General features: G+C 48.2%; 2 protein-coding genes across 8 annotated transcripts in view; both read right to left on the bottom strand.

The window, feature by feature from the left end:
- CDKL1 (cyclin dependent kinase like 1) overlaps positions 1–18,830 on the bottom strand; it is a 34,050-nt gene extending 15,220 nt beyond the window's left edge. For both annotated transcript variants that reach the window (XM_073350202.1, XM_073350203.1), the window contains exons 1-2: positions 18,268–18,830; positions 4,728–4,849 (exon numbers count right to left, since the gene is read on the bottom strand). In XM_073350202.1, the coding sequence (XP_073206303.1) occupies positions 4,728–4,849; positions 18,268–18,435 (290 nt within the window). In that variant the 5' untranslated portion in view covers positions 18,436–18,830. The remainder of the gene's footprint in view (positions 1–4,727; positions 4,850–18,267) is intronic.
- A 3,416-nt stretch (positions 18,831–22,246) lies between these two features.
- The window catches only part of MAP4K5 (mitogen-activated protein kinase kinase kinase kinase 5), an 89,421-nt gene continuing 87,288 nt past the window's right edge, over positions 22,247–24,379 (bottom strand). For all 6 annotated transcript variants that reach the window (XM_073350194.1, XM_073350196.1, XM_073350197.1 and 3 more), the window contains one exon: positions 22,247–23,599. In XM_073350194.1, coding sequence (XP_073206295.1) covers positions 23,512–23,599 — 88 coding nt within the window. In that variant the 3' untranslated portion in view covers positions 22,247–23,511. The remainder of the gene's footprint in view (positions 23,600–24,379) is intronic.

Here is a 24,379-nt window from a genome sequence, read left to right as displayed (position 1 = left end):
AACACAAACGTTTTATGCCTTTCAAGCCTTTTTCATCCATCCTAAAGAAGCCAGAAAAGAGGGGGGACAGCCCCAATTTTGCACAAATCCTTTGCATGCCACCTTTATGGCTCTCCTGCCAATGCTGCTGTATCAGGGCTCGAGTCGTGCTCAGGAAACGGGCTCGGAATGACATGACAGAGTGCTGCCCTCCGACTGCAGTACGAGCGGACATCAGGTTAACATTTGGCAGCGTTATAATTAGCTAAAAACAGGGTTTGAATACGGAATGCCAGGCAGCTTTAACGAGAGGCAGTTTCACCAGCCCTGCCTGCAATGGGGCATTCAAGTGCGAGATGTTGTTGTTTAATTCTTGTTTCCTTCCGCATAAACCCTTCGCCATTACAAATAACCGTTCCCTTTATACTCCTGCTCTGGAGGACTGAAGCTTCAGCTCAGATTCCTGGAAACATCCATAAAAAGTACTTTCACAAAGTGAACAAACACTAAGGAACTCAGCAGTGACAGATCATCTCATTTATTTCAGTGCTGGCTATTTTGAAAAGCATTACATTGTTCTGGATGATTCAGAGACTTTAAGGGCAGAAGGGACCAATAGATCATCTAGTCTGACCTCCTGGATACCACACAGCCCTTAAATGTCACCCCGTTACCCCGTGTATTGAGACCTCTTACTTGTGTTTGGCTAATGCAGGTCATCCAGAAAGGCATCAAGTCTTGACTTCAAGACACCAAGGGATGGAGAATCCACCACCTCCCTTGGTAGCTTGTTCCAGGGGTTAATCACCCTCATGGTTAAAAAGTTGTGCCTTATTTCAAATTTGAATTTGTCTGGATTTAAAGTCCAGCCACTGGTTCCTGTTCTGCCTTGCTCTGCTAGAATAAAGAGCCCTTTGGTACGTGGGATTTTCTCCCCATGAAGGTACGGATACTCTCTGATCAAGTCACCTCTCAATCTCCTTTTGGAAAACTAAACAGACTGGGCTCGCAGTCAGTCACTGCGAGGCATTTTCTCCCGCTTTCAAATAACGTCTGTGGCTCTTCTCGGCACCCTCTCCAGTTTTTCAATATCCTTTCAAAAACGAGGGCACAGTGTTCTAGTGTCACTGTCACCGATGCCACGTGCAGAGGTAACGTCCCCTCCCCTGCCCGACTCCCCTTTGTACCCCCAAGGATCACATTAGCCCCTTTTGCCACTTCACCACGCAGGGAGCTCACCAGGAGCTGCCCGTCTGCTATGCTCCCAAAATCCCTTCCAGAGTCATTGCTTTCCACGACAGTTCCCCACTTTGTAGGCAGGGCCCGAATTCTTTGTTCCTAGGTGTATAACCTGGCATCTGGCTGTATTAAAAAGCCCAGCTTACCAAGCAATCCAGACAACTCTGTGTAACTGCCCTGCCATTGCTTATTCTGCCAGTCTTTGTGTCACCTGCAAATTTCCATCAGCAGTGACTTTATATTTACTTGCTGAGCATTGATGAAAATGTTGAACAGGGTCAGGCCTAGAACCAATCCTTGTGGAACCCCACTAGGGACAGGCCATTTGATGGTAATTCACTACTGACAGCTACTTTTTGAGATACACCTTAATCCATTCTTCTTAGTGGATGCGCAATGTGTCTCAGGCCGCATGTGACCAGCATTCATAGAATAGAATCGAATCTCAGGGTTGGAAGGGACCTCAGGAGGTCATCTAGTCCAACCCCCTGCTCGAAGCAGGACCAACCCCCAATTTTTGCCCCCGATCCCTAAATGACCCCCTCAAGGATTGAACTCACGACCCTGGGTTTAGCAGGCCAATGCTCAAACCACTGAGCTATCCCTCCCCCACTCATCACTGAACTGGGTCCGCTGGTTGGCTCATTAGCTTTCCCAGCCCGACCCGGGTACTGACGGGCAGTGTGACGTGAATGCTGATCCATGCCCCCTAATCTATTCAAAATATTAGCACTATCCAATATCAAAGCACATGTTAATCCATTTAACCTGTGCTTTATTGATGTTGGATAGTGCTAATTTTTTAATCAGACCAGTGTGTGGTCCTAAGTCAAGTCTATCACATATAGGTATTTACTTTTATCAACCAAACCTGTAATCTCCTCAAAGAAGGAAATCAGGTTCGACAAGACCGATTTTCAATAAAGCCATGTTGACTGGCATTAATTATATTCCTAGCCCTTAGCCCTTCTCCAATGAGGATCTATGTACTGGTACTTATTTGTATTGCAGAATAGGTCCCAATCACAGACGAGGGCTCCATTTTGCTAGGCCCTGAACGCACGGAGAACAGGTTCGATTATCGGAGCACATGGATGCTCCAGTCAGGCTCCATCGTGCTAAGCGCAGTATGAACACATACCTACGGTCTGTACAAACACAGCCCCGTTCTCAGGAGAACTCTCTGTTCAGAGTAACAGAGACCAAGATTATTCTAAATAAAGCATCCGATCTATTTAGCCTACAGTAAACTTATTAGTTCAAACTGGAGTTGTCTGGAAGGAAGAGACAGTGAAATCAGGGTCTTCCCTGACGGGGACAATGCATCCCCTTTCCTGACTCCAAGTTCACAGACTCTAGCTAGCGTGCTAGGGAAGCTGCTGCCTAGCTTACAAACCTTATCTCCCACCAGCATGTCCAATTCTTCTGCTGAAGCCACGCACCCATGAGAACAACGGCTTTTGTTCCGCCAACCCCTCAATCAATTAGCTTCCTACCCAACCATTCATCTAACGTGAGGCCTGCAAAATGATTTATAAACTTATGCTGAGTATTTCCATAGCACCAAATCACCAGGAATAACTCCCGGTCATACATTTCAGTAGAGCATCGTTTATATGACGTCACAAACCAGACAGACACCAGAAAGGAGAATGTTTACTGTCCTCTGTACACACCGCTCCTGCTTTGTGCAGATGGCTGCTAGAAGGGAAGCGCTGAGAGCTCTCGGGGGCACGCACATAAACACAGCGGCGCATGCATGGTACATGCCAGGGTAACTCTCTGCCAAGCCGCGCCCGATTCTGTTTGTTCGGCAAGCGAGCCAGACCGCAGAAAGCCATGAGTTCTGCCCGACCGATCATGCCCGTCACATTATTAATAACTGCTCATGGGTTGGGTAACTGGCCTTACAGGCTACAGATTGAGCCGAGTCAACGTGCTCTGCTCAGTAGAACTGGGGGGTCCGGAGAAGAGACAATAGCAAAACCACTGCGAGTTCTCATAATCTAGTCTAAGCAATCAATAAGAGCCCAGCCGGGACAGGCTAGAGGGAGATTTTATTGGACCCAGCGAAAGTAAAGTTGAGCGCAATCACCTGAGCCTGAGATTATTTTAATCTCTAAACAGGAATTGGATGCTGGGTTTATCACAGGAGCTAGAGTGAATATAGTCCCAGACAGCAAAGCCCTCTAGACTCTCCATCAACCACAAACAGGCAAGTTGCCCTCCCCTTTAGCTCAAACCCAGACCCGGAGCATCCACCTTGGTGAGGGTGGGAGAGAGAATTTCAGCCTGATGCTCACTCCACATCAGACTGGCTGGCAAGCCAGGCCAGACTGGGTTATTATTTCTTCTCATCTAAACAGTGTGGCTGCAGGCCAAGTTCATCTCACGCCTGGGCACCTATCCCCTAAAGGGGGACACACAAAATAATACAGACAGGCGGCCGGAAAGGTGGGCTTTGCAGGGTGGCTGATGGACACCTGTCTGGTAGGAAGCCAGCAGCCACTTCTTGAGCCACCCACAAGTTGATTTCATTGCTAATCACAAGCAATCATGGAGGTGGACATGGAAGGCGACTACTGCTGCCCCAAGTGAAAGCTGCAGGCTCTGGGCCTGGGGGCTGTTTGCAGCATTAGGATTTCAGGTCTCTCAAGCCCTTCTCTCCGCTTCAGTTTGCTCCTGTCAAGCAGGCGAGCTATTACTCTGAATGCTCAGGCTGAGCGACATTATCTCCTTGGTGAGCAGCTCTGTGCAGCACCACTCCCAGGCTCTTTGGGCAATTCTTTCGGACAGCATTGCTAAGCCACAGTAACCGAGAGGGTCAAGTGCACTGTGCCGGGCAGCCTTCACGTCGCCCCGACAGTTATTAATGAGACCCTCCCGAGAGCATTCTGGGGCGGTAAGTGACTCCCACGAACTTTCCTTTCTAAGACAGAAAATATCATATTGCCTCTATATAAATCAATGGTACGCCCACATCTTGAATACTGCGTGCAGATGTGGCCGTCCCATCTCAAAAAAGGTATATTGGAACTGGAAAAGGTTCAGAAAAGGGCAACAAAAATTATTAGGGGTATGGAACGGCTTCTGTATGAGGAGAGATTAATAAGACTGGGACTTTTCAGCTTGGAAAAGAGACAACTAAGGGGGGATATGAGACAACTAAGGGAGGTCTATAAATTCATGACTGGTGTAGAGAAAGTAAATAAGGAAGTGTTATTTACTCCTTCTCATAACACAAGAACAAGGGGCCACCAACTGAAATTAATAGGTAGCAGGTTTAAAACAAACACAAGAAAGTATTTTTTTCATGCAACGCACGGTCAACCTCTGGAACCTGATGATGACCTGTTCTGTTCATTCCCTTTGGGGCACCTGCCATTGGCCACTGTCAGAGGACAGGGTACTGGGTTTGACGGACCTTTGGTCTGACCCAGTATGGCCGTTCTTATGTTCTCCCTCGCTCTCCCCCAAGCCCCACCACAGCCCAGAGGTCGACTACTCACCCCCGCGGGTACTTGTCCAGCTCATGGAGAACTGTGTGGTCACAGTATTCAAAGACCAAGTGGAGCTTCCGTTTCCTCCTGAAGACTTCCAGCAGGTTGACCAGGTTGGAGTGCTTCAGTTGCTGTGAACACACAAGGGAGCGGTCTACTTAGTAACGCAGCCTAGACGGCTCACCGCCCCATCCCGCAGCTTGGAACGGAAAAGCGGGGTGCGGGGCAGGGGGGGAATGAAAGTTTTCATGGGATGAAAGTTCTGGTTCTTTGGGGCAAAGAACACGTCTTACACAAAACACCTTGAATCAGCCAGCTTGTACAATAGTGGGACCAAGCGGCCACAACCAGGGCTGGAAGAGGCTAGTGGTTAGTTATTTCTGGAGACAGCTGGGGCCACAGATAAACTGGACTTAAACAGCCACCTACTAGAGAAGATGTTGGTATGCAAAAAATAATTTCTATGCATCACAGGTATTTCTGCATCACCCTTCACATAGTATCTAGCCTCTGATTGTACCACAGTGAAAGAAGAGAGTCTCCTTAGATAATGGCTTGGAAATACACAAAGTAAGACCTTAGAGCTGCTGAAAAACCTTTCATATAAATGTTAGAAGCTTTTTGGGACTAAGACATTGAGAATCTCCACCAATGACAGTGAAACCTCCCGCTCCTTTCTTTGCTAATTCACTGTCTCAACTTTTGAGGGGATCATTTGGAAACGATTTTTTGTTTTTGTTTTGCATGGTATTAGGGGCTTCCTTATCAAAGGACTTCAGACCAAGATTCTTAATGTGCGTATTAAGATGTGGCACATCTGGATCTTTTAGGCCGTCTGTTGCAATATGAAATTGTTATTCCACTTCCTGGTATCGTCAACATTTGATTTGTATTTTGGTTGTTTTTTTAAGGAAGGTGCATGGACGAGTAAGTGGTAAAGGAATAGAAAACAGAGCTGGACTCCGATCCAGCAGCACACTTAGGCACATGGGTAATTTTAATCAGATGAGTAGTCCCATTACTCGCATGCTTACAAAGACAGGCATCCTTAAATTTTGTGCTGGATTGAGTTTTAGAATAAACAATGAATTTTCAACATAGGAAACTGACAACAAGGCATCTCCAAGGTTCTGTACTAGGCCACCTTTTAATACGTGAACAAACTATTCAGAAAAGGGAACGAGCAGCAAGACAGTGGAGAAAAATTATTTAAATTAGCCAGCATTGGAGAAGACTGTAAGGAGGGTCTTGGCTGACAAGACAAATCAGTTGCGGATTAAATAGAGAAGTGCAAGGTAAATATGAGTGTGAATAGTTCTTTCCAGCGTGATGGATTCTATATAACCATGCAGGTTAAAAGCCGCACTGTGGACAGCTCAGTAAAAACATCTGCTCTAAGCACAACAGCACTAGAAGAGATGCTAGATTATGTTAAGAAAGGATACAGAATGATACTGATACCACCACTAGATAGGTCAATGACTTGCTCTCACCTTGAATACTATGGTGAGTTTGCTCATCTCCTCTCACAAAGGATGTAGCCTTGTTAGAAAAGGACCACAGCCAAAGGGCAGGAAAAGCGATGGAAGGCAGGAAAAGAGAGAGGGGTGTGTGTGTGTGTATGTAGAGGTTGAGAAGATCGGGGCTGTTTAGGTTACAGGCAGGGGTGGAGGGAGACAAGGTAGAAGTATCCGAGATAATGAGCGATGTAGCAAAGCTCCTATTCACCTGCATCAGGGGTTCTCAAATTTCATTGCACCGCGACCCCCTTCTGACAACAAAAATTACTACACAAGCCCAGGACGGGGGGACCGAAGCCTGAGCCCACCCAAGCCCTGCTGCCGCAGCTCAGGGGTCCAAAGCCAAAGCCTAAGCTGAACCACCCCGGGCGTGGAGGGGGGGCCAAAGTCAAAGCCCTGGCGGAGGGTCTGGGACCTGAGCCCTGGTGCCCAGGGCGGCTTCAGCCCCAGGCGGTGGGGCTTGGGCTTCGGCCTTGGGCTCCAGCAAGTCTAACACCAGCCCTGGCGACCCACTTTGGGGTCCCAACCCACAGTTTGAGAACCTCCGACCTACATCATAATACACGAGTCAGGGGCCACCCAAATGAATTACAGAGGTGACAGATGAAACTCAGGAGCTTGGATGAGACCTTCCGGTTTTAACCATCCCCACGCAAATATACGTCCTTTATCAAAACACAGGTATTCACCCACCGCCCCCCCCCCCCCCATATTTAGTTCTATTTCTGTCCCTGGGGCAGAAGATGGAATCTGGCTGGCTGAAAGCAAGAGAACTGAAAACATCCCCTGCCCGGCAGGCTGTGAGTTCTTAAGGAGAAGAGCAGACGTGAGCTCCAGCCTATTCAAATCAGTACTGTCTGTGTGCTCCACAGACAAGACATAGCGTAGCAGAGGGCAGCAGTAGGTACCATTCATCTTTCAGGCCTTGAAACAGCTTCACTTACACCATACAGACCGTTACCCTTCAAGAGCCACAAACCGGGTCCCCACCCTGCCCGATGCAGATGGCAGCACACGATGCTGAAATGCAATTGGTTCTGCCCATCAGAGCACAGGGCAGTTACTAATGGACACACAGCTGACTCCGGTTATGCAAAACTGCTGCACTCTGAATGGCTGTGGAAAGCCAATTTGCCTAACGATTACCCTGTGAAGTTGCAAGTCTCTCTCACTGGTCCCTCTGCTGTGACTGGGGCCCCTGTAACACAGACTCTGGCCACCCTCAGATTATTAGTCCCTCCATGTGAAGTAACACCACCAAAACGTACATGAAAGAGAAAGGGAGGGATGGGGAAAGTGTCACAACGCGGCTGTCAAACCACAGGAAGAACAGGCATGTATATCCCAAGGTAAATCCATCCATTCTCCTTTCCCCAACCTCACACCTTCCCCACTCCACCAGCATCCCTATTCTTGTCTCTAAAATAGCTCCCACATGGACCATGATGCCGCTGGGTGGGTTGTCAGCAGTGGGCACTGATCTCGTTATCTTCGGATCTAGGAGCACGAACCTTTATTGCTAGAGCTGAAAGGCCCAGCTCTGTGAGCAGATGGAGGTTTCTGGGGCTGCTGCAGCCTAGATGGTCCAGCCACCAGAAGGAGCCAGAGAGCCCTGAGTTTACTGGGGTGAGCCTAGATGGCAAGAACTGTGGACCCTCGCTCCCAGCTTGGTTCTGAAACCCACTTTAAACAAAGCCATATTACAGCCCTTCCAACAGCAAGATCCTTGCTGGCCAGTAGGTGGGAAGGGGAATACAGTGGGGAACGGGAATGAAAGGGGCAGGCAGGGTGACTGGAGAGAGCACAGAATGGCCAAACATTGAAAAATATGTATTCACCTTTCAGGAATTTTTCTTCCCAGTCATGTGAATTTTAGCCCGGGCTAAGATTTCAGAGGTACATTACTACCAACAGGAAACACCCTCAAAATAGCTGGGAGGTTTAAATTCAGTCACCCAGCCTCTGGATGTAAGGGTTGCACAGACAGATAACAACCCACGGGATTCCTGGAATAAGTCCAGATCTTGCCCAGCGATTAGAAGTCTTCCCATAAGACTAACTGGCCAGGATTTCTCCCAATCATAGGGTCAGATCATTGAAATGCAGCAGGCTTTAAAAACCCGAGCAGCTTGTATGTGTCAGACTGGCCTGTGCCCACATATCCAATGTCGCAGTAAAACACAGACCCAAGGCGAGACTCTCCCAAATACATATATATATATTTTATAAGTGACAATTGTGTTAACGCAGCACACGCAGGAGAGAACAAACAGGCCATGGTCGCCACTGTTTAGAAAAACTCAAACCTATTCAAAGTTTCAAAGGTGCTTATCCGTACACAGTCCTTAATGCGGAACAGTCACGGTGTGTGTTTGAACTGGAGCTTGAAATAAAAGTTGGGATATTTTTAATATCACGTATCCAGATTTACTTTCCCCATGGAAAGCACCACAAGAACAATGCTCTGAAAGCCGGTGCTGCAGGTATTTGATTACTCTCCTAAGCTCTACAGACTCCACCAGGGAGACCAAGGAGAGGGATGCGTGGTTAAACTCGGCTAGTAAATTACAGCTTATGTGCAGAATTTTAGTAGGCTGCAGCTAAGATCATTAATTTCTAGTTGAACAATACAGCTCTGGGCAAAGAACGTTCAGATCTTTAATGCATCAGTCAGTCCCCAGCCACAATTGTGAACTCAAAGGCCCCATAAATCTGCCATTACCTCTCACAGTGCCTTTGTGCGTTGCTGTAGATGGGGTCTAGCTAAAGAAAGCTGTGTTCAGCTTTTTAGTGCCACCACTGGGTGTTGTCAGGCAGCAGCAGGGAAGACTTCCCCCTCCTAATCCCAACCCACTTAGTACTGTTTGTGGTCACCTGTTGCAGCTACATATACTATATTTAGTAAGTTGGTGGCATGGATGACAGCTTTCGGTTATAGCTACACAATCCTCTACTAACCTGATCGGGAAAAGATCTTATTTTTCCTTCAGTTTCTGAGAAATAGTTGCACTGAATTTTTTTTCTCACTCCCTTTGCAATGCCAGAGCTGAGGTGCCCGGCGGGTGCAGTAATTGTTCTCTAGGGAAAGGAGTAATGTTCATGCACTGCGTTGCTGTGTGGTTCATAAACTGGAACTCTATTCTTCACCTTACGGTGCAGGTTGGACCCTACATCAGGACATTTCTGAACACTGCAGCGGTTTGTAGCCGGCGTTACAGGGCACGAGTTCTAAAGCAGGTGACGTTAGCCACACAAGAGGTGCACTGTCTGGAGCAGAGGTGGGCAAACTAAGGCCTGGGGGCCACATCCAGCCCGCGGGACCATCCTGCCCGGCTCCTGAGCTCCTGGCCCGGGAGGCTGTCCCCCGGTCCCTCCCCTGGGCTAACCCAAGCTCTTTGCAGCGTGGACGCGGCTAGTGCCGTTCGAGCACGGATAGCTCTCCAATGCCAACCCAGGTTTTCCCCTGTGCACCCAGGAAGCGAGAGAACTTGGCTGCCCAATTCACTGGGAAACAACTCAGAGCGGTTCAGCTCACTGCAATGCTATGGACCATATGACGTGCCTGCCCCCAGAAGCCTTAGCCCTCCGGAAGTGTGGCTCCAGCACCAGAGGGCTATTTTGCAATGTGGCCACTCCCACCCAAGCTGGGCTAGCTAACTTGAGTGTAGATAACTTGCTTTATCCCTGCAGTACAGACATCCCCTTGATCACCCTGGGGAAGGCTCGGATTGGTAGGTGACAGGGCACTAGAGAAAACTCCCAAGACAGCGTTGAAGCTAAAGTTCAGCGTTTCTGGGGTTGGTCACTTACCCCAGGTGGGATACACAGGCCCATGGAGGAGTGACGATGAGGACTATCGTTCCTAATAAGGGCCAATTACTACACAACTGGAAGGAAACAGTCAGCAGCAGGCACAGACAGTCGCGTGATGTCAGTCGCAGCCAACCACTTCCACTTTGTTCAGCAGTCGTCATTTCACACGCAAACCCACCTCATTTCAGTGGAGCCCTGGAGAGGTCCATGAGTCAAGATTATTTTCAGTCACAATGTAGCACTAATGAGACATGACTATTAGAATCGCCAACTATAGACGGGTCTTTCGGCCTCCACCCCAGCACCCGCTGCATCACCTCCTCTGCAGAGCAAACGGGGGTTCATCAGTCACCCCAGATCACTGGCAATGGGGGAAATCCAGCCTTCCTGCCAGCTGGGACAAACCTGGCAGCTGCTTGCGGTCGTGGTTTTCCCTTGCCACTTGGCCAGATCAACAAATTAGAAGCGGGTCGGCTCTCGCTGCCATATCGATGTCAGAGCAGGAAACGAGGTGCCAGGCTGGGTGCCAGGCCCTTTGTCTGAGCTCCTAACAGGGCTGCAATTAGGCTCAACCCTCCACCTGCAGCCCAGACGGTCTTAGCAGGGGCCGGAGATGGGGGTGACAAGGGGCCACTGCCCCCCACTTTTGAGAACCTGAACTTGGCAAGGGAGCAACGAGAGAGGGCCCCTCCCCCCGGCCCCAGTCCGGAGCTGGGTGGCCTAATGGCTGGGCACCTTTCCCTGCTGACACGACGGAGGGGCAGCCAGGCCAAATCCGAGCGGCACCACCATCCTGTGCATCAGGTCACGACGCCGTGACGGGGCAGCAAATCTGAGTGAGCGGCCTCGCACCCTGGCGCATGGGGTCACACCACCACTCAAGTTTGGCCTGTTTTGGTTGCTTCCCCAGTTCCAGTTCTGCAGCCCTAGGACGGTCTCCAGGCTGTAGGGAAGGGCTCAGTTCACTGCTGACAGAAGAGATGAGGGGTCGTCTTCTGGTGCCCAGGGTCCTGGCCTGCACTTACAGGTGTTGGGGAGGGGACGGGGAGAGTTCTCTCTTTACCCTTTGGCCTAGGCTCCACTGTTCCCTTGCTGGGAACGGCCATTGAGAAGGAGACGGGATGCAGAGCTAATCCTACCTGAAACGCTGGCATCTCTCTCTGGGAATTCAGATCAGCTTGCGACCTGACCAGTGTGAATTGCCTGAGGAAATCGGTTCTTACTGATGATTTAGAGCTGTCGGCAGTTCTTGGGAGCCGAGTGGCATTTGGGGGCTGGTGGTGGCCCCCGGTGGAACTGGGCTCCTTTGGCAACTGAGCTCACTCATTGAAGGGGATGTGTCAAAGCCAGTTCCCGCACGTCCTAGTCAGCCTTTACCAGGGAATTTGGTGTTTCACTTTCCAAGGGAAGAGCGAACAGGAGACACCTGTAGTTTGTGTAGTCAAGTTCTCAGAGGGTTGGTTGCTCTGCTATTTTCTCTGATCTGATAACAGCACATTCAAAAGGGCGTCACGTTAGACCTCTCCCCCACGTACATACCTCGTTGGTCCTTAGCATACCAAACAAACGCTGCCCAGGAGTGGAGAAACAGGATACACTTGCTCTTAACTCTGACAGAAAAGGCTATGGGCTATGTCAGAGGCTCACAGAGGGGAAACTAAAACAGGAGTTGAGCCATAAAACAAAAAGCAAAAACTTTGTTCAGGACAATTCTTCAGCAATTCCACACAAACAGATCACGAACTAGGGGTCGCCCAATGAAATTAATAGACAGCAGGTTTAAAAGAAACAAAAGGAAGTATTTCTTCACACAACGCACAGTCAACCTGTGGAACTCCTTGCCAGAGGCTGTTGTGAAGGCCAAGACTATAACGGGGTTCAAAAAAAAACTAGATAAATTCATGGAGGATAGGTCCATCGATGTCTATTAGCCAGGGTGGGCAGTGATGGTGTTCCTAGCCTCTGTTTGCCAGAAGCTGGGAATGGGCGGCATGGGATGGATCACTTGATGATTACCTGTTCTATTCATTTCCTCTGGGGCACCTGGCATTGGCCACTGTTGGAAGACAGGATACTGGGATAAATGGACCTTTGGTCTGACCCAGTATGGCCGTTCTTATGTTAGCTATACCTGCTGGCCAAGGCTTAGCTCACCCAAGAGATCTTCTCTTAGCAACTTCAGGCACTTTGGGGAAGTTTTTCACCCCTTTAAACTCTCAGACAATTCTTCTGATGCAGTGGGGAGAGGGCGAGCTGAAGGTTAGAGGCCCCAGCTTCTCCCTCTTTACCTCACCGCTGCCTCAACGAGTCTGAGCAGCCTCCCCCCCGGTCCAATGTGGTTTCCAGTTCCCAGCTGAACTCTTCAAGCAGTTGGCATCTTTTCACTGGAGCCTTAAACTGTCCATCTCTGGGCTGCTTTGGAGATACCCATGCAAACATCGCTCCAGAATTTTCAGTACACCAGCACTCATTCTTATAACAGAGGTCGCAGCAGAGGGCGGCACTTGCCCGTCATCGGCCAAGAATCTTTCACCCAACACAGCAGGGTCCTAGCGCAGCCCAAGGCTGAGGCAGCCTTTCAGCCGGCTGTGGGTTTGAATGAGATACAAGTGGCTTATGCCCAGCCTGCAGGAGGGTCCCTGAACCAAGACAGCCTAGCCCATGAGCATTTTCACAAATTCACTGAGCAGCACGACTGCCACTAGCCAAACGGAGAAAATTTAGGGTCATCCCTGGATTTGTCCTTCAACATGGAAGGCCACATTGTAGCAGTATCCTAGTGGCTCATCCCACCTCCTGATCTCTGGAAAATTGGCACTTTTCGCCAGTGGGGACTGTACTATGGTCATTCCCGTCTTCATCTCCAAAGCTCAACTATCATAATTCACTTCTACTTGGGCTTCCTTTAAGTTAGCCAGCTTCTGCCAGGCTGTCTGTCTGCAACTTGGTACAGGAACACGGGGTCTGGTGCCAGCCTCTCTCCACGAACTGCACCACTTGCCGGAAAGCAAAGTGAGCCAGCTGACAGCTTTTTCTCCCAAAGGGTCCAATTCTGCAGGCAGCCTCCACTTCCATTAGTCAGTCAGAGTCGACCTCTCAGCACCTTATAGGATCAGGTCCAAAGTCTTCAGTGACCCTTTTTTCCTATGTCCACCCAAGCCAAATGAAATCAGCAGAGCTGACATAAGAACGGCCCTACTGGGTCAGACCAAGGGTCCATCTAGCCCAGTATCCCGTCTTCCAAAAGTGGCCAATGCCAGGTGCCCCAGAGGGAATGAACAGAACAGGTCATCATCAAATGATCCATCCTGTCGCCCATTCCCAGCTTCTGGCAAACAGAGGCTAGGGACACCATCCATGCCCATCCTGGCTAATAGCCATTGATGGACCTATCCTCCATGGCTATCCTTCTTGCTGTACATGCCACCATTCCGGCCAGGGCAGGGTCTTCTTGACTCCAGGGTCATTCCAGTGGAACTCCCCAGCCCCGAGTAAGTCTAACCAAGTGGACACCGAGCCCAAACTGCTTGGTCAATTCATTGCCGTGCTTTCCCACCCCGCTTTTCACACAGCTCTTCCTTCGAGCATGATTTAAGCTCTACTCAGTTTGTTGGCTTCGCCTGAGTGCAGTACTATTGGGAACACGTGTTGGGCGAGGTTCCCTGGGATCGAGGTTTTCCTACAGACTAAGTCCCACACGCCTGCTATGGGCACTTTCCAAAGCCACCAAACACGATTTCCCAGGCAGCCCTGTTGCTGTGTGAAGACTCAGTAAAGGTTCTGGAGCCTTGAGCACTGCACACAAATCTCTGTGGGATCAGCAGCAGTGGGGCTGGTTGTACATGATGAGATGACGGCTGCCCTGCTGTCTGACCTTTGGCAAGTCCCGACCCCTCTAATCCCTCATCTGTCTTGTCGATTTAGGCTGTAAACTCTTTGGGGCGGGACTGTCCCCGACAATGTATTTTAAAGTGCTTAGCGCAAACAGGTCCTGATCTCCACCAGGGCCTCTGTAACGCAGAATACTAATAATGAATGTGTGTGTTTGCAATCTGCTAGTAGCTCTTTGTCAAAGGCCCGTTCTCCATCTGAAGCGTGCGTCTCCAGAAGCCATACACCTTACAGAGCGGGATTTTTTTGTAAAGCCACGCCCACCTTTTATGGTTTTGTAATATATGCCTTTGAGCGTTTTGTGAATTGAGGCCCCACGCACAGCACTATATCAGCTGGCAACATTAAAATTCATCCTTCTAGAAACAGCAAGTATCGGGTTTCTATTGTCGGGGATACAGTTTATACAAAGACTGACCCTGTTTTCACAGTAGTACCTTTTGTATATTTCAAAGCCATCACTCTCTGCCTACTCTGGCTATCTTTCTGAGCCAGCTACCATAGCTTGTTAGTTACACAAACCTTTGTCCATAAAATATTTACTCTGCAGAACAAATATTTATGGTGGGGGGGGAACGGACGTTTTTCACTGATGAAACATAATCTCATTGGATCTTAGACAAACAGTGTGTTGCCTAAGCCAAGAAATACCTTAATTAATAAGCTAACAAACAATCTGTTACTATTTACAAAGAAAAAGTTTAAAAGATAGTGGAGCAGGTCCCCACTTGTTAAATCAACATCACTCCAAACACAGATATTTTCCACTGAATGCATCCGATGAAGTGGGCTGTAGCTCACGAAAGCTCATGCTCAAATAAATTGGTGAGTCTCTAAGGTGCCACAAGTCCTCCTGTTCTTTTTGCGGGTACAGACTAACACGGCTGCTACTCTGAAACAGATCTTTTGGTGATGACCTGCAGTTTGTTGGGTTCTTTATTATTATGGGCGTGGGGAAGACGCATTTATCATCCATGCTTCTGACAAGCAGCTTCTGTAACTATTACGTTCGTTTGCAAATCTTTCATATTCACATAAAGCTTCGTGCAGTTTGTTAGGAAGAATTATGCATCTAAACAGATAGAACTGCAGTTTCCCAGTTTGTTCCTGGCAGGGCAACAAACCCATATTCTCCATCAAGCCTGACCCTTGCCAATGGTGCTTTTATCCTAAAATGGTTCTGGAGTCACTACCACGACTGTAAACAGGGATCGGATCCTGCTTCAGATGAAACAAATGGGTCTTCTACCATTGACTGTGACGGAAGCAGGAGGAAGCCTCAGCTTCGTTTATCACAACCTCTCTCGCGTCAGGACCCCACACATTTATATGAAAACAGGTCATAAAATACCAGAACGGACCATGGTTTATAACAAGAGCAGCTCTGGGGACATTTTCAAAACTATTGTGTCACACTGAAATCTCATACTTACAGCAACAGAAACGTTGTTTGGTTCCCAACAAGCAAATTAAGATAATGGAAAAGAACAGTGATAGCGGATAATGGTCTCTTACTGCTCCATAAATGCCAAGCAGAAAGTGGAGTCTGGGAAAAATGCCAGGTAGAAACCAGAGACTGGGGGAAATGCTAATACTGGGGAAGAAATCTCTAAACATTGATCTTTAAATAAAGAAATTTTTTAAAAAGACCCTTCAGAAAATATTTCCGTGTTTTGTGTCAGGCTTTTTGTGCTAAAACATCCTAAATTCTTGACTTTCAGCTTATATAAAGGACAACGTTCCAGAATGTCGATTTTCAGCCTTAGCAGTCTGAATAGGAGGCGAGTTTTTGGGCCCGTGGTGCCTGGGCTCCACCAATATTTAAGAAGGTAGACCCGGCTCCACCAATGGGCTTACCGCGCTTTGGGGGCCCCCGCGCTTCAGTGGGACGCGGGATCCAGGGCGGCCTGGGGGAGTTAGCGGGGGGCCCTGGAGCCAGCAGCAGCGAGCGACCTGGCCCAGCCCACCCCACTCCACTCCGCTGGCTCCCAGCATCACTCTGGGGAGGGGGCGGAAGCCAGGAAGAGGCGGGGTGGGAGCAGGGGCTTGGGGGAAGGGTTGGGATGGGGGCGGGGCGGAGCGGGCTGAGGCCGGGTTGCTCAGCGTTGCTGGTGCCAGGCCCCCTGCTAGCCCCCAAGGCCACTCTGGACTCCGTGTCCCCCTGAAGCGTGGGGCCCGGGGTGGTTGGCCCGGTCTGCCCTATAGATGGGTCGGCTCTGCTTGGACCCATTCTGGGCACCACCAAAAATTATATAAACCTGGCGCCCATGAGAATAGGAACGGGTTTGGTTGTCTGGGAGTTTCCCTTGTGGTTTTTGGTTTTTAATGTGTGCCAAATTTAAGTGCACTAACGAGCACCGTTTCTGATGATTCCTTACACTGTTTTAAAGTATTTATTGTATTTTATTGTGAAACGTACAGAGATAAATAAACCTTATTAATTTACATACACTGATTTAACACGTGCACACGGGTAGCCCAGAGCAGGATCGACAGAGCAACGAGTTTCTCACCCAGGAGACCTGAGGAGCAGAAGCTACAAGGCCTCTTCTCAGTCCCTCACTGGGTGTCTCCAAACGAAGAGCCCAACACCGCCAGCCCTTACGCAAACAGGCAATTTCAAACACGAGCTGAAGCTGAATGTTACTCAGATGGGCAGGTCTGCAGGGTCAAGGCCCAAGACAGCAGTACGTCCACAACTGAAGTGGTGGACGGGGGGCCTGGTCTGCACATGCTCCACAACCCAGCTTTGCCACCTGCCATGATCATTGCTCCTCTAGGGAGAGACAACCTGGGTGGGGAAAAGAAGCCTGCTGCCGACCAGCCTGTGCAACTCTGGTGGGCTTGTAGCGAGGTATCTTGTGCACACGCTCAGGGCCGAAAGTCTGGCTTCCCTGCCAACGAGGCCACTCGCAGAATAAGGTCCTACTCCAGACGAGTAAGCACAGCTCCATCTGGCCTCGGAGCTAGATTTGAGAAAGCAGTGACGTTCTTGCAATGCCCAGTGCATTGACATAGCGAATCTGTTCCTCTCTGGGCCAGGCTGGTTGTGAGAACAAGGTCAATTTACATTTTAAGCGAGACGTGTATTCGCGCTGGATTGAGACGACACATGCTCCCCATCACACGCGAATTTCAAGTTCCTCCAAGTCTTAACTCTCAGACCTCCCTTAACGTCAGCAAGACTGTGCGTTTCCCTACTGCACACAATCGCTCGTAAGGATGACCCAGCGGCATGGGTATACAATCGCATCCATCAAATGGCTATTTAGCAAATCTTACTACCAAAGGTACTCTCTGAAATCAACCACACAACCTCCATGTAACTATCTCAGCAGGGGCTTTGTTGGCTACTCCCGTCGATTTACCCTCTGTAAAGACTGCTTAGGAAAAACGAATGTTTGGAACATTAAGCTATTGTATATTCAAGAGTAATGTAATCATCATCTAAAGCCACAGGATTATATACATCCCCCCCCCAATAAAAACTCCTGATAAAGGAAGAGATTGTTGTTGATCTCTTTTCTTTCTGAACTTTTCTCCCCAGAATTCAAATCAGCTCTGTTGGGATATTTATACAGAACAATTATAATCCCCCCCCAAAACCAGCAGAAGTGGAAACAGCTGCTAGATCTTCAAAATCAGGAAGGCTAGCATTTTCAAAGAGCAGAGGGGAATTGGCCCCTCAAATCCCACTGAAAGCCAAGGTTTCAGAGTAACAGCCGTGTTAGTCTGTATTCGCAAAAAGAACAGGAGGACTTGTGGCACCTTAGAGACTAACCAATTTATTTGAGCATGAGCTTTCGTGAGCTACAGCTCACTGCATCGGATGCATACCGTGGAAACTGCAGCAGACTTTATATACACACAGAGAATATGAAACAATACCTCCTCCCGCCCCACTCTCCTGCTGGTAATAGCTTATCTAAAGTGATCAGCAAGTTGGGCCATTTCCAGCACAAATCCAGGTTTTCTGAAAGCCAAGGGGGTTCCTTAGGATGCTTTGGGAAATACCAGGCTAAATACAGGTTTCAGAGGAGCAGCCGTGTTAGTCTGTATTCGCAAAAAGCAAAGGAGGACTTGTGGCACCTTAGAGACTCACCAATTTATTTGGGCATGAGCTTTCCTGAGCTACAGCTCACTTAAATTAGAGACACCTGATATTTGTATCTGGGTTAGGGAGGTTTGGGGAAATTACCCCCGCAAGATGTTATTTGGCTCAGAATAAGCAAAACCTTGGAGAGTTGAAACCCCAGCCAGGCTACCCGCCGTCACAAGGTGGCAAGGTCAAGTCCTAGAGGGCTAACAGCCAGCCAGGCAATTACCTTTAACATCCGGATCTCTCGAAGGGCGATTTTCTTTATAACCGGATCCTCCTCCGATTCTAGGAACTTCTTAATCGCCACGATCTGGCCGGTGTCTCGGTTCCGGCATTTGAACACCACCCCGTAGGAGCCTTCTCCGATCTTGCCGAGCTTCTCGTACTTCTCCATGGCCCGCGGAGAACCTTCTCCAAGGGCGGCTCTCAACTCGGGCCGAGCCGGGACCTTGCGCGGCACCTGACCAAATGGCCCGGGCGCCCCGGGGCCGGGAGAGCCGCCCCAGCGCCGCCAGCCCCCCGGGCCCGGCCCCGGCCCCGTCCCCCCCGCGGGAGCTAACGCCCGAGCCGCACGCCGGGGCAGGGAAGCGGCCGGTCGCCCCGGTCTCCCTGCAGCCCCTGGCCCCGCAGCTCTCCCCCGGTTCGCGTCCTGCCCTTGCTCGCCGGCCGCGCTTGGAAATTAAAATGTAACCCCCCGCTTGCCGGCGGCGCGGGGTGCCGGGGGAGGCGCGGCCGCGCGGGGAGGAGCCGACGCTGGATACTCCAGTGCCCGGCCGCCGGCTCCAAGGGCCGGGTCCTGCCCCTGCCCCGCAGCTCCAGCCCTGCGGGGAGAACCTGGCGCCGGGCAGAGGCTGGGACCCCTCCCCCGGGGCAGGAGCGTTTCGCTCCCCGCTGGCCGAAGGTGGCAAGGCGGGTGGGGCTCGGAGCCCCCGCACCAGGAGGCTGCTAAACTCTTGGCTTCAGTGGCATCATGCAGCCAGGAGTTCCGCGGGCGAACGGTGCAGGGGGAGGAAGCACTGTATTTCCTTTCATCGTTTTAAAAACTCGCCCCCCTTTTATTGCCATGAAAACTCCGGTGTTCTGGGTGCCGGAGAGAGAACAGAGGTCCCTGCCCTGCCCACGCTGGCCCCCAGGTGCGGAGGCCGGCCCCAGCCCCTCCAGAGGCCCTGCTCTGCAAAGACAAGACCCAGCCCCCTGCACCGTCAGCAGCTGCGACTGTGCCCGCTGTGGATCCTCTCCGGCCAATGGAAATAGCTCACCCCGCACACTAGACCTTCAGGGGATGTCTACACAGCATTTTGGAGCAAGCCCCCCCCCACCCCAGTTTACAGACTTGGGTTAAAGCTCTCAAACTAGTCGTGTAGACAGGGCTCTGAACCTGCAGCTGGGCCTCTAAAGCCTAGGGAGGGGGAGGGAGGATTCAACTTCAAAGTGCTGCCCGCCCAGCTATTTCCAGAGTGTCACCCCCCGGGGCTGGGTCTAGGGCTGCAGGCTGGCTCTGCGAGCCTGGGGAGAGGTACCCCTAGAGACTCATGTTCAAAAAGCAGCAGCTCCTATATGCCCCGGGGTTGGGGTAGGTGGCGCAGCATATTAGCATGACAAGTGGCTCCAGGCACAGGGCGCTCCCCCTCTCCTTACACCCACACTGGCCTACATCTCCAGCCAAGCGGCCTCCACGGCCCCTGCCTTCAGGCAAGAAAGCGGGGCCCACCTCCTGCCTTCCCTAAAGTCAGTTATCAATTTACCTCCCACTGTTCCAAACCAACCTCGAACAGGGCTTCTAGGTATCAAATGAAGTGCATGGGGCCAGGAGGCTGAAAAGGAAGAAAATTACACTATAAATGCAGTGTTGTTGTAGCTTTGTTGGTCTCAGGATGTCAGAGACACAAGGTGGGTGAGATAATATGGTGCGACAAGATTTGGAACGTACCCAGAGCTCTTCTTCAGAGCTCAAGAGCAGCTCTGCATAAGCTGGAAAGCTTGTCTCTCCCCAGCAGAAGCTGGTCCAATAAAAGATATTACCTTACCCACCCTTCTCAAACATAAACGAACATGCAGGAAAGTCTAGCTAAACCATCTACATGTCCAGTCTCGGTTGCAACCTAGTGGAAATGCAAGAGTTTAAAAGCCAGCATCCACATCAGAAAGTTTCCTCAGTAGCCAGCTGCCATCCTTTGGCTGTTTCTGGATGCTACAATGGCATCCTTCTAGGGCCCACATCTCTACTTGGAAGCACCTTCGGGCTTCATTGATGTGTTGCACCCTTCCTCCTTGACTAACTCAGATGTCAATCTCATTACGGCTGTTTCTCAGTTTACAATACATTTGATCACATTAATTAACCCCTTTTGCTTGCGGAATCTGCTGTTTGCATTTCAAAGAACTTGGGGAGCCTGTTTAAGTCTTAAATTGAATACACAAAAACTTGTTCACAATAATTAATACTTCGGCACCTTTCAAAGGTACTGGAGTGTGTGAGCGAGCCTCATATTTAGTGCTAATAATTGCACCCTAGGGTATTTTATCCTGGTTGAAATGTTACAGAACATACAAGGTATCGACAATATTAGACTCAAATGTCTATAGCAGCTACAAGTCATGGGGGAAGAGACCATTTATGTCAAAGTGATGTTTGCTGTACGGCATTTCTAGAGCTGTACTTTTCTTTTGCTCTTTTAAAGCATGCCATACTAACAGATATGTCCTACTTCTAATACAGTTAAAATAAGATTACACTAAAGCCCCTGCATTACAGAAGATTTCTTCTGACAATCTAGTCATGTTGACACTAGGGGGTTAGGTTCACCTGACTACAGCACTCAGGATATGAAATTTTGCACAGTCCTGAATGATGTACCTTGGTAGATCTCATTTTTAAGTGTAGAGCAGGCCTTAGTAATAAATCACCTTTACATATGGCATTTCTATACTAGAAAATATAGGTAACTACCATTGAAAGTTTGTGATTTATTTTACCTCAACAAACCAAGTGATAATACAAGGACATACTGACACCATCATTTATTAAGACTTTTCATTTGAAAAGTCAGCCCAAAAGTATCTTAAATGAATCCCCTCTCGCTCAAATACATAATACAGCTGAAAAAATATCTGCAGAAACAAAATATTTTTATCTAGTTTGCTTTGCCATTTGGGATTCTGTTAAAAATCTCAATAGCCACAGACTTTTTGTACAGTCAGTTATTGGATGACTGGAGAACCTCCCACTCCTAGAGAAGACTACTTTAGAATAGTGTTTCTCAACAACCAGACCATGGACTAGCACCAGTTCCTGTGATTTCCCTGCCACAGCTTAGGAAGAAATCAGCTGGGCCCTAGTATCCAAAACATTGCTTTAGAAAACAAAATAATGGACTTTCAGAATGACACAAACTTCTTTCCGATTCTTCAAAAATACAAAACTTGGGCTCTACTCTTGTAATATTTCTGGTACAATTATAATTAGCTACATTATTTCAATGTTATCCAATCTTCAGTGTACTGTTTGGGAATATTTTTAAGGTCTTTATAAACTTCAATACAATTTCTGAACTACAAACAGTGACTTGATTTAACTGTCAAATCAATACTACAGAACTAGGTTTGAATGACAACTTAAGTGGACAAAGCATTTAAATCTATGCAGTTCAATCTTCCTGCCAAGACATCAGAACAATATGAACTCTAGATGCACCAAACAAGACCCGACACTCCTGATTCCTCAGATTCACCAACTACCCATTGTTAATTTCAGCAATATTAATTGTGAATCAAGACGTTTGATTTCCAAAAGGAAAATGAGGCTCTTCATTCTCTCAGCGGATCAGAGGACATCAAACCACCCACGTTTGCCTTAGAATCTGTCACCACAGCTTAGCGACAAAGCCTTTTGGTATTGTTACATTTACTCTGTTCTGTTATTGAAATGAATTGTGAAGGTTTGAACCTATTTCCCCCCTATTAATTTAGCAGGTATTGAGATTGAATGGGACACCCCAGTATACAGTAGAATTAAGTGTTAAAATAAACCCTAACTTTTAAATAACTGCTCCTGCATCAGCCTCTGGACTGTTTCTGCTTACATCACGGCTAGAGTGTTATTCTGGGGTAGCAACACCCCTTACACAGGACATGAAGAGCAGTCTACCTGGTAGCATTTAATTCTTTAGGGTACCATCGGAATGTTAATTAATGAGCACAGACAATAGGAAGCAATGTGACTCTTTAATGGAGGAATAAGGTGATAAAGTATGGATGACAAACTAAAAAAGGGGGAAGGGGTAAAAGGAGACGTGACTCAAAGCTTTATTATAGAATATTGCTTCTTATCATAGATATTTATACTAAACAACTGGGAAACAACCATCACTAAATGACAGTCTGACAAGTAACAACGTGAGCAACTATACATACAAAAAGCTTATAAGCATAGTTGTCCTACAGGCTCCCTTCTGGAATAGTATAAATAAAATACACGTTGTAGGCAGTTGGATACGTTATTTTCATTCCTTAAGGATGACCAGGCACAATCCACTTACGCTTCCATTTAATTTCACACAGGTTATCCCTAATTTATGAAAATAAAGCATGTATATATTACATATCACTGCCTGTCAATGACACACACACTCACACGTATACTGTACACACCCACCCGCTAATAACATTTCAGGTGTCAATATTACATTTCGTATATACTCTACACCTATTATTTCAGTAAATATCAAACTCCCTTTTATAGCAACTCTGTAGGCAAAACGAATACAAAATACTTTGTTGTACAAAACTGCATTTATACAGGAACCACCAACATTGTACTATAACCCCCTTCAACAACGCACTACATTGCTACAAGGACCAAGAATCATCAAGTCTTTATACAACTGTAAAAATGCTAAACTGCTCTGCAACCCTCTTTTGCTAAAAGTGAGACACATTACACCACTCTAGCAGCAGATTAATAAATAAAGATTAAATAGTCTATTTTACAAAGCCATACGGAATGGCAGATTTAAAAATGAAAAGCATTGCTGATCCTTTCCCTTCCTATGCAAATCATCTTTATTAAGAATAAGACTCAGTATAAAGGGGGACTGGCCAGCACTATATTTATATCTACAGGACACAAGGACAACCCAGAGGAAGTATTTACCTAATGTTTTATGGCACCTTTATTGCATTGTTTTTAAAGGCTGTGTTTCCCTAGGATTAACAAATAAAGGACTATTTATCTCATAGCTTTTATTAAGCAAACTTGATATAACCAGCCACACAGTGGCAAGAGACAGAACTAGCCGTTTCCAGCTGCGAAAAGTACAATATTGATTTCTACCCTACAGACCAGATAATTAAGATATCAAGAAGAGAAAAAGCAAGTTACAGTCCAGCTTGTATTTGAGTTTCCTTAACGGTTCTTTTTTCCTTATGTGATGGATTCATTCTCTTGTTATTTGCATTGGGTTACTGTTGCTTAGTAACTATTTTCATGTCCAGCCAAGATGTAGAGATTGCTGTGTGCAGTCGGGTTTTCTGTCGGCCTACTTTCTAACACTACAACCCTGTAAGTAAACACAAGCACAAAACAGAATGGGGTTAGCTGGAAAACAGAGATCCCACGGTTTAAATACTAACAAAAAGAGGAACAACTCCCATTGTTCACAGGCTCATAAGGGGACAGAGGTACGTGGATAGTCCTTTAATGCCTGTTTAACCTATGTAAGAAGTGTTGTTGTAGCCAGGTTGGTCCCAGGATATTAGAAACACAAAGTGGGTGAGATAACATCCAACTTGTGGACCAACTTCTGTTGGGAGAGAGACAAGCTTTCGAGCTTACACAGAACTCCTCTTCAGGTCTGAGAAATTAAGGCCACTAGACCTTAAATGTACAGCTGGGCCGCTGAAACACGTGTGGTGAAGATGAGCTCTCCCGTCGGCATAAAAAACCCCCATCTCCGTGAGCGGCATAAGCTATGTCGGCGGGCCTAGAACACAATCTCTTGACTCGTAAGAGCCACATGGCTACATGGCACAAAGCCTAGAAGGCTGAAGCAGCCTCGACTAATGTGACAAATCTGGACTCAAAGAGCATCTCCCTGCAGCTGGTGGCTCCAATCAGACTGTACCTGTTCCCTGCTTGCTTTTGCTGAAGAGACTCAGCCGGATGTTTCAGGGACTGAGATTAAAATGAAGCTTGATGTGTTAAACAAAACAAGTTGCTTAGGTTTGTTGCTATCTTATTGCAGACCTCAAGTCCCACAGAAGGAAAGAACATTTACAGGCTGGTTATCTGGGTGATTCATGAATATAATTCTGCCCTAAAAATCCAAGCCATGATTGCC

Source organism: Lepidochelys kempii, chromosome 6 (genome assembly GCF_965140265.1).
Source record: "Lepidochelys kempii isolate rLepKem1 chromosome 6, rLepKem1.hap2, whole genome shotgun sequence".
NCBI lineage: Eukaryota > Metazoa > Chordata > Testudines > Cheloniidae > Lepidochelys > Lepidochelys kempii.
The sequence above is the reverse complement of the archived record's forward strand: the minus strand, read 5'-3'. Positions and strand labels throughout refer to the sequence as shown.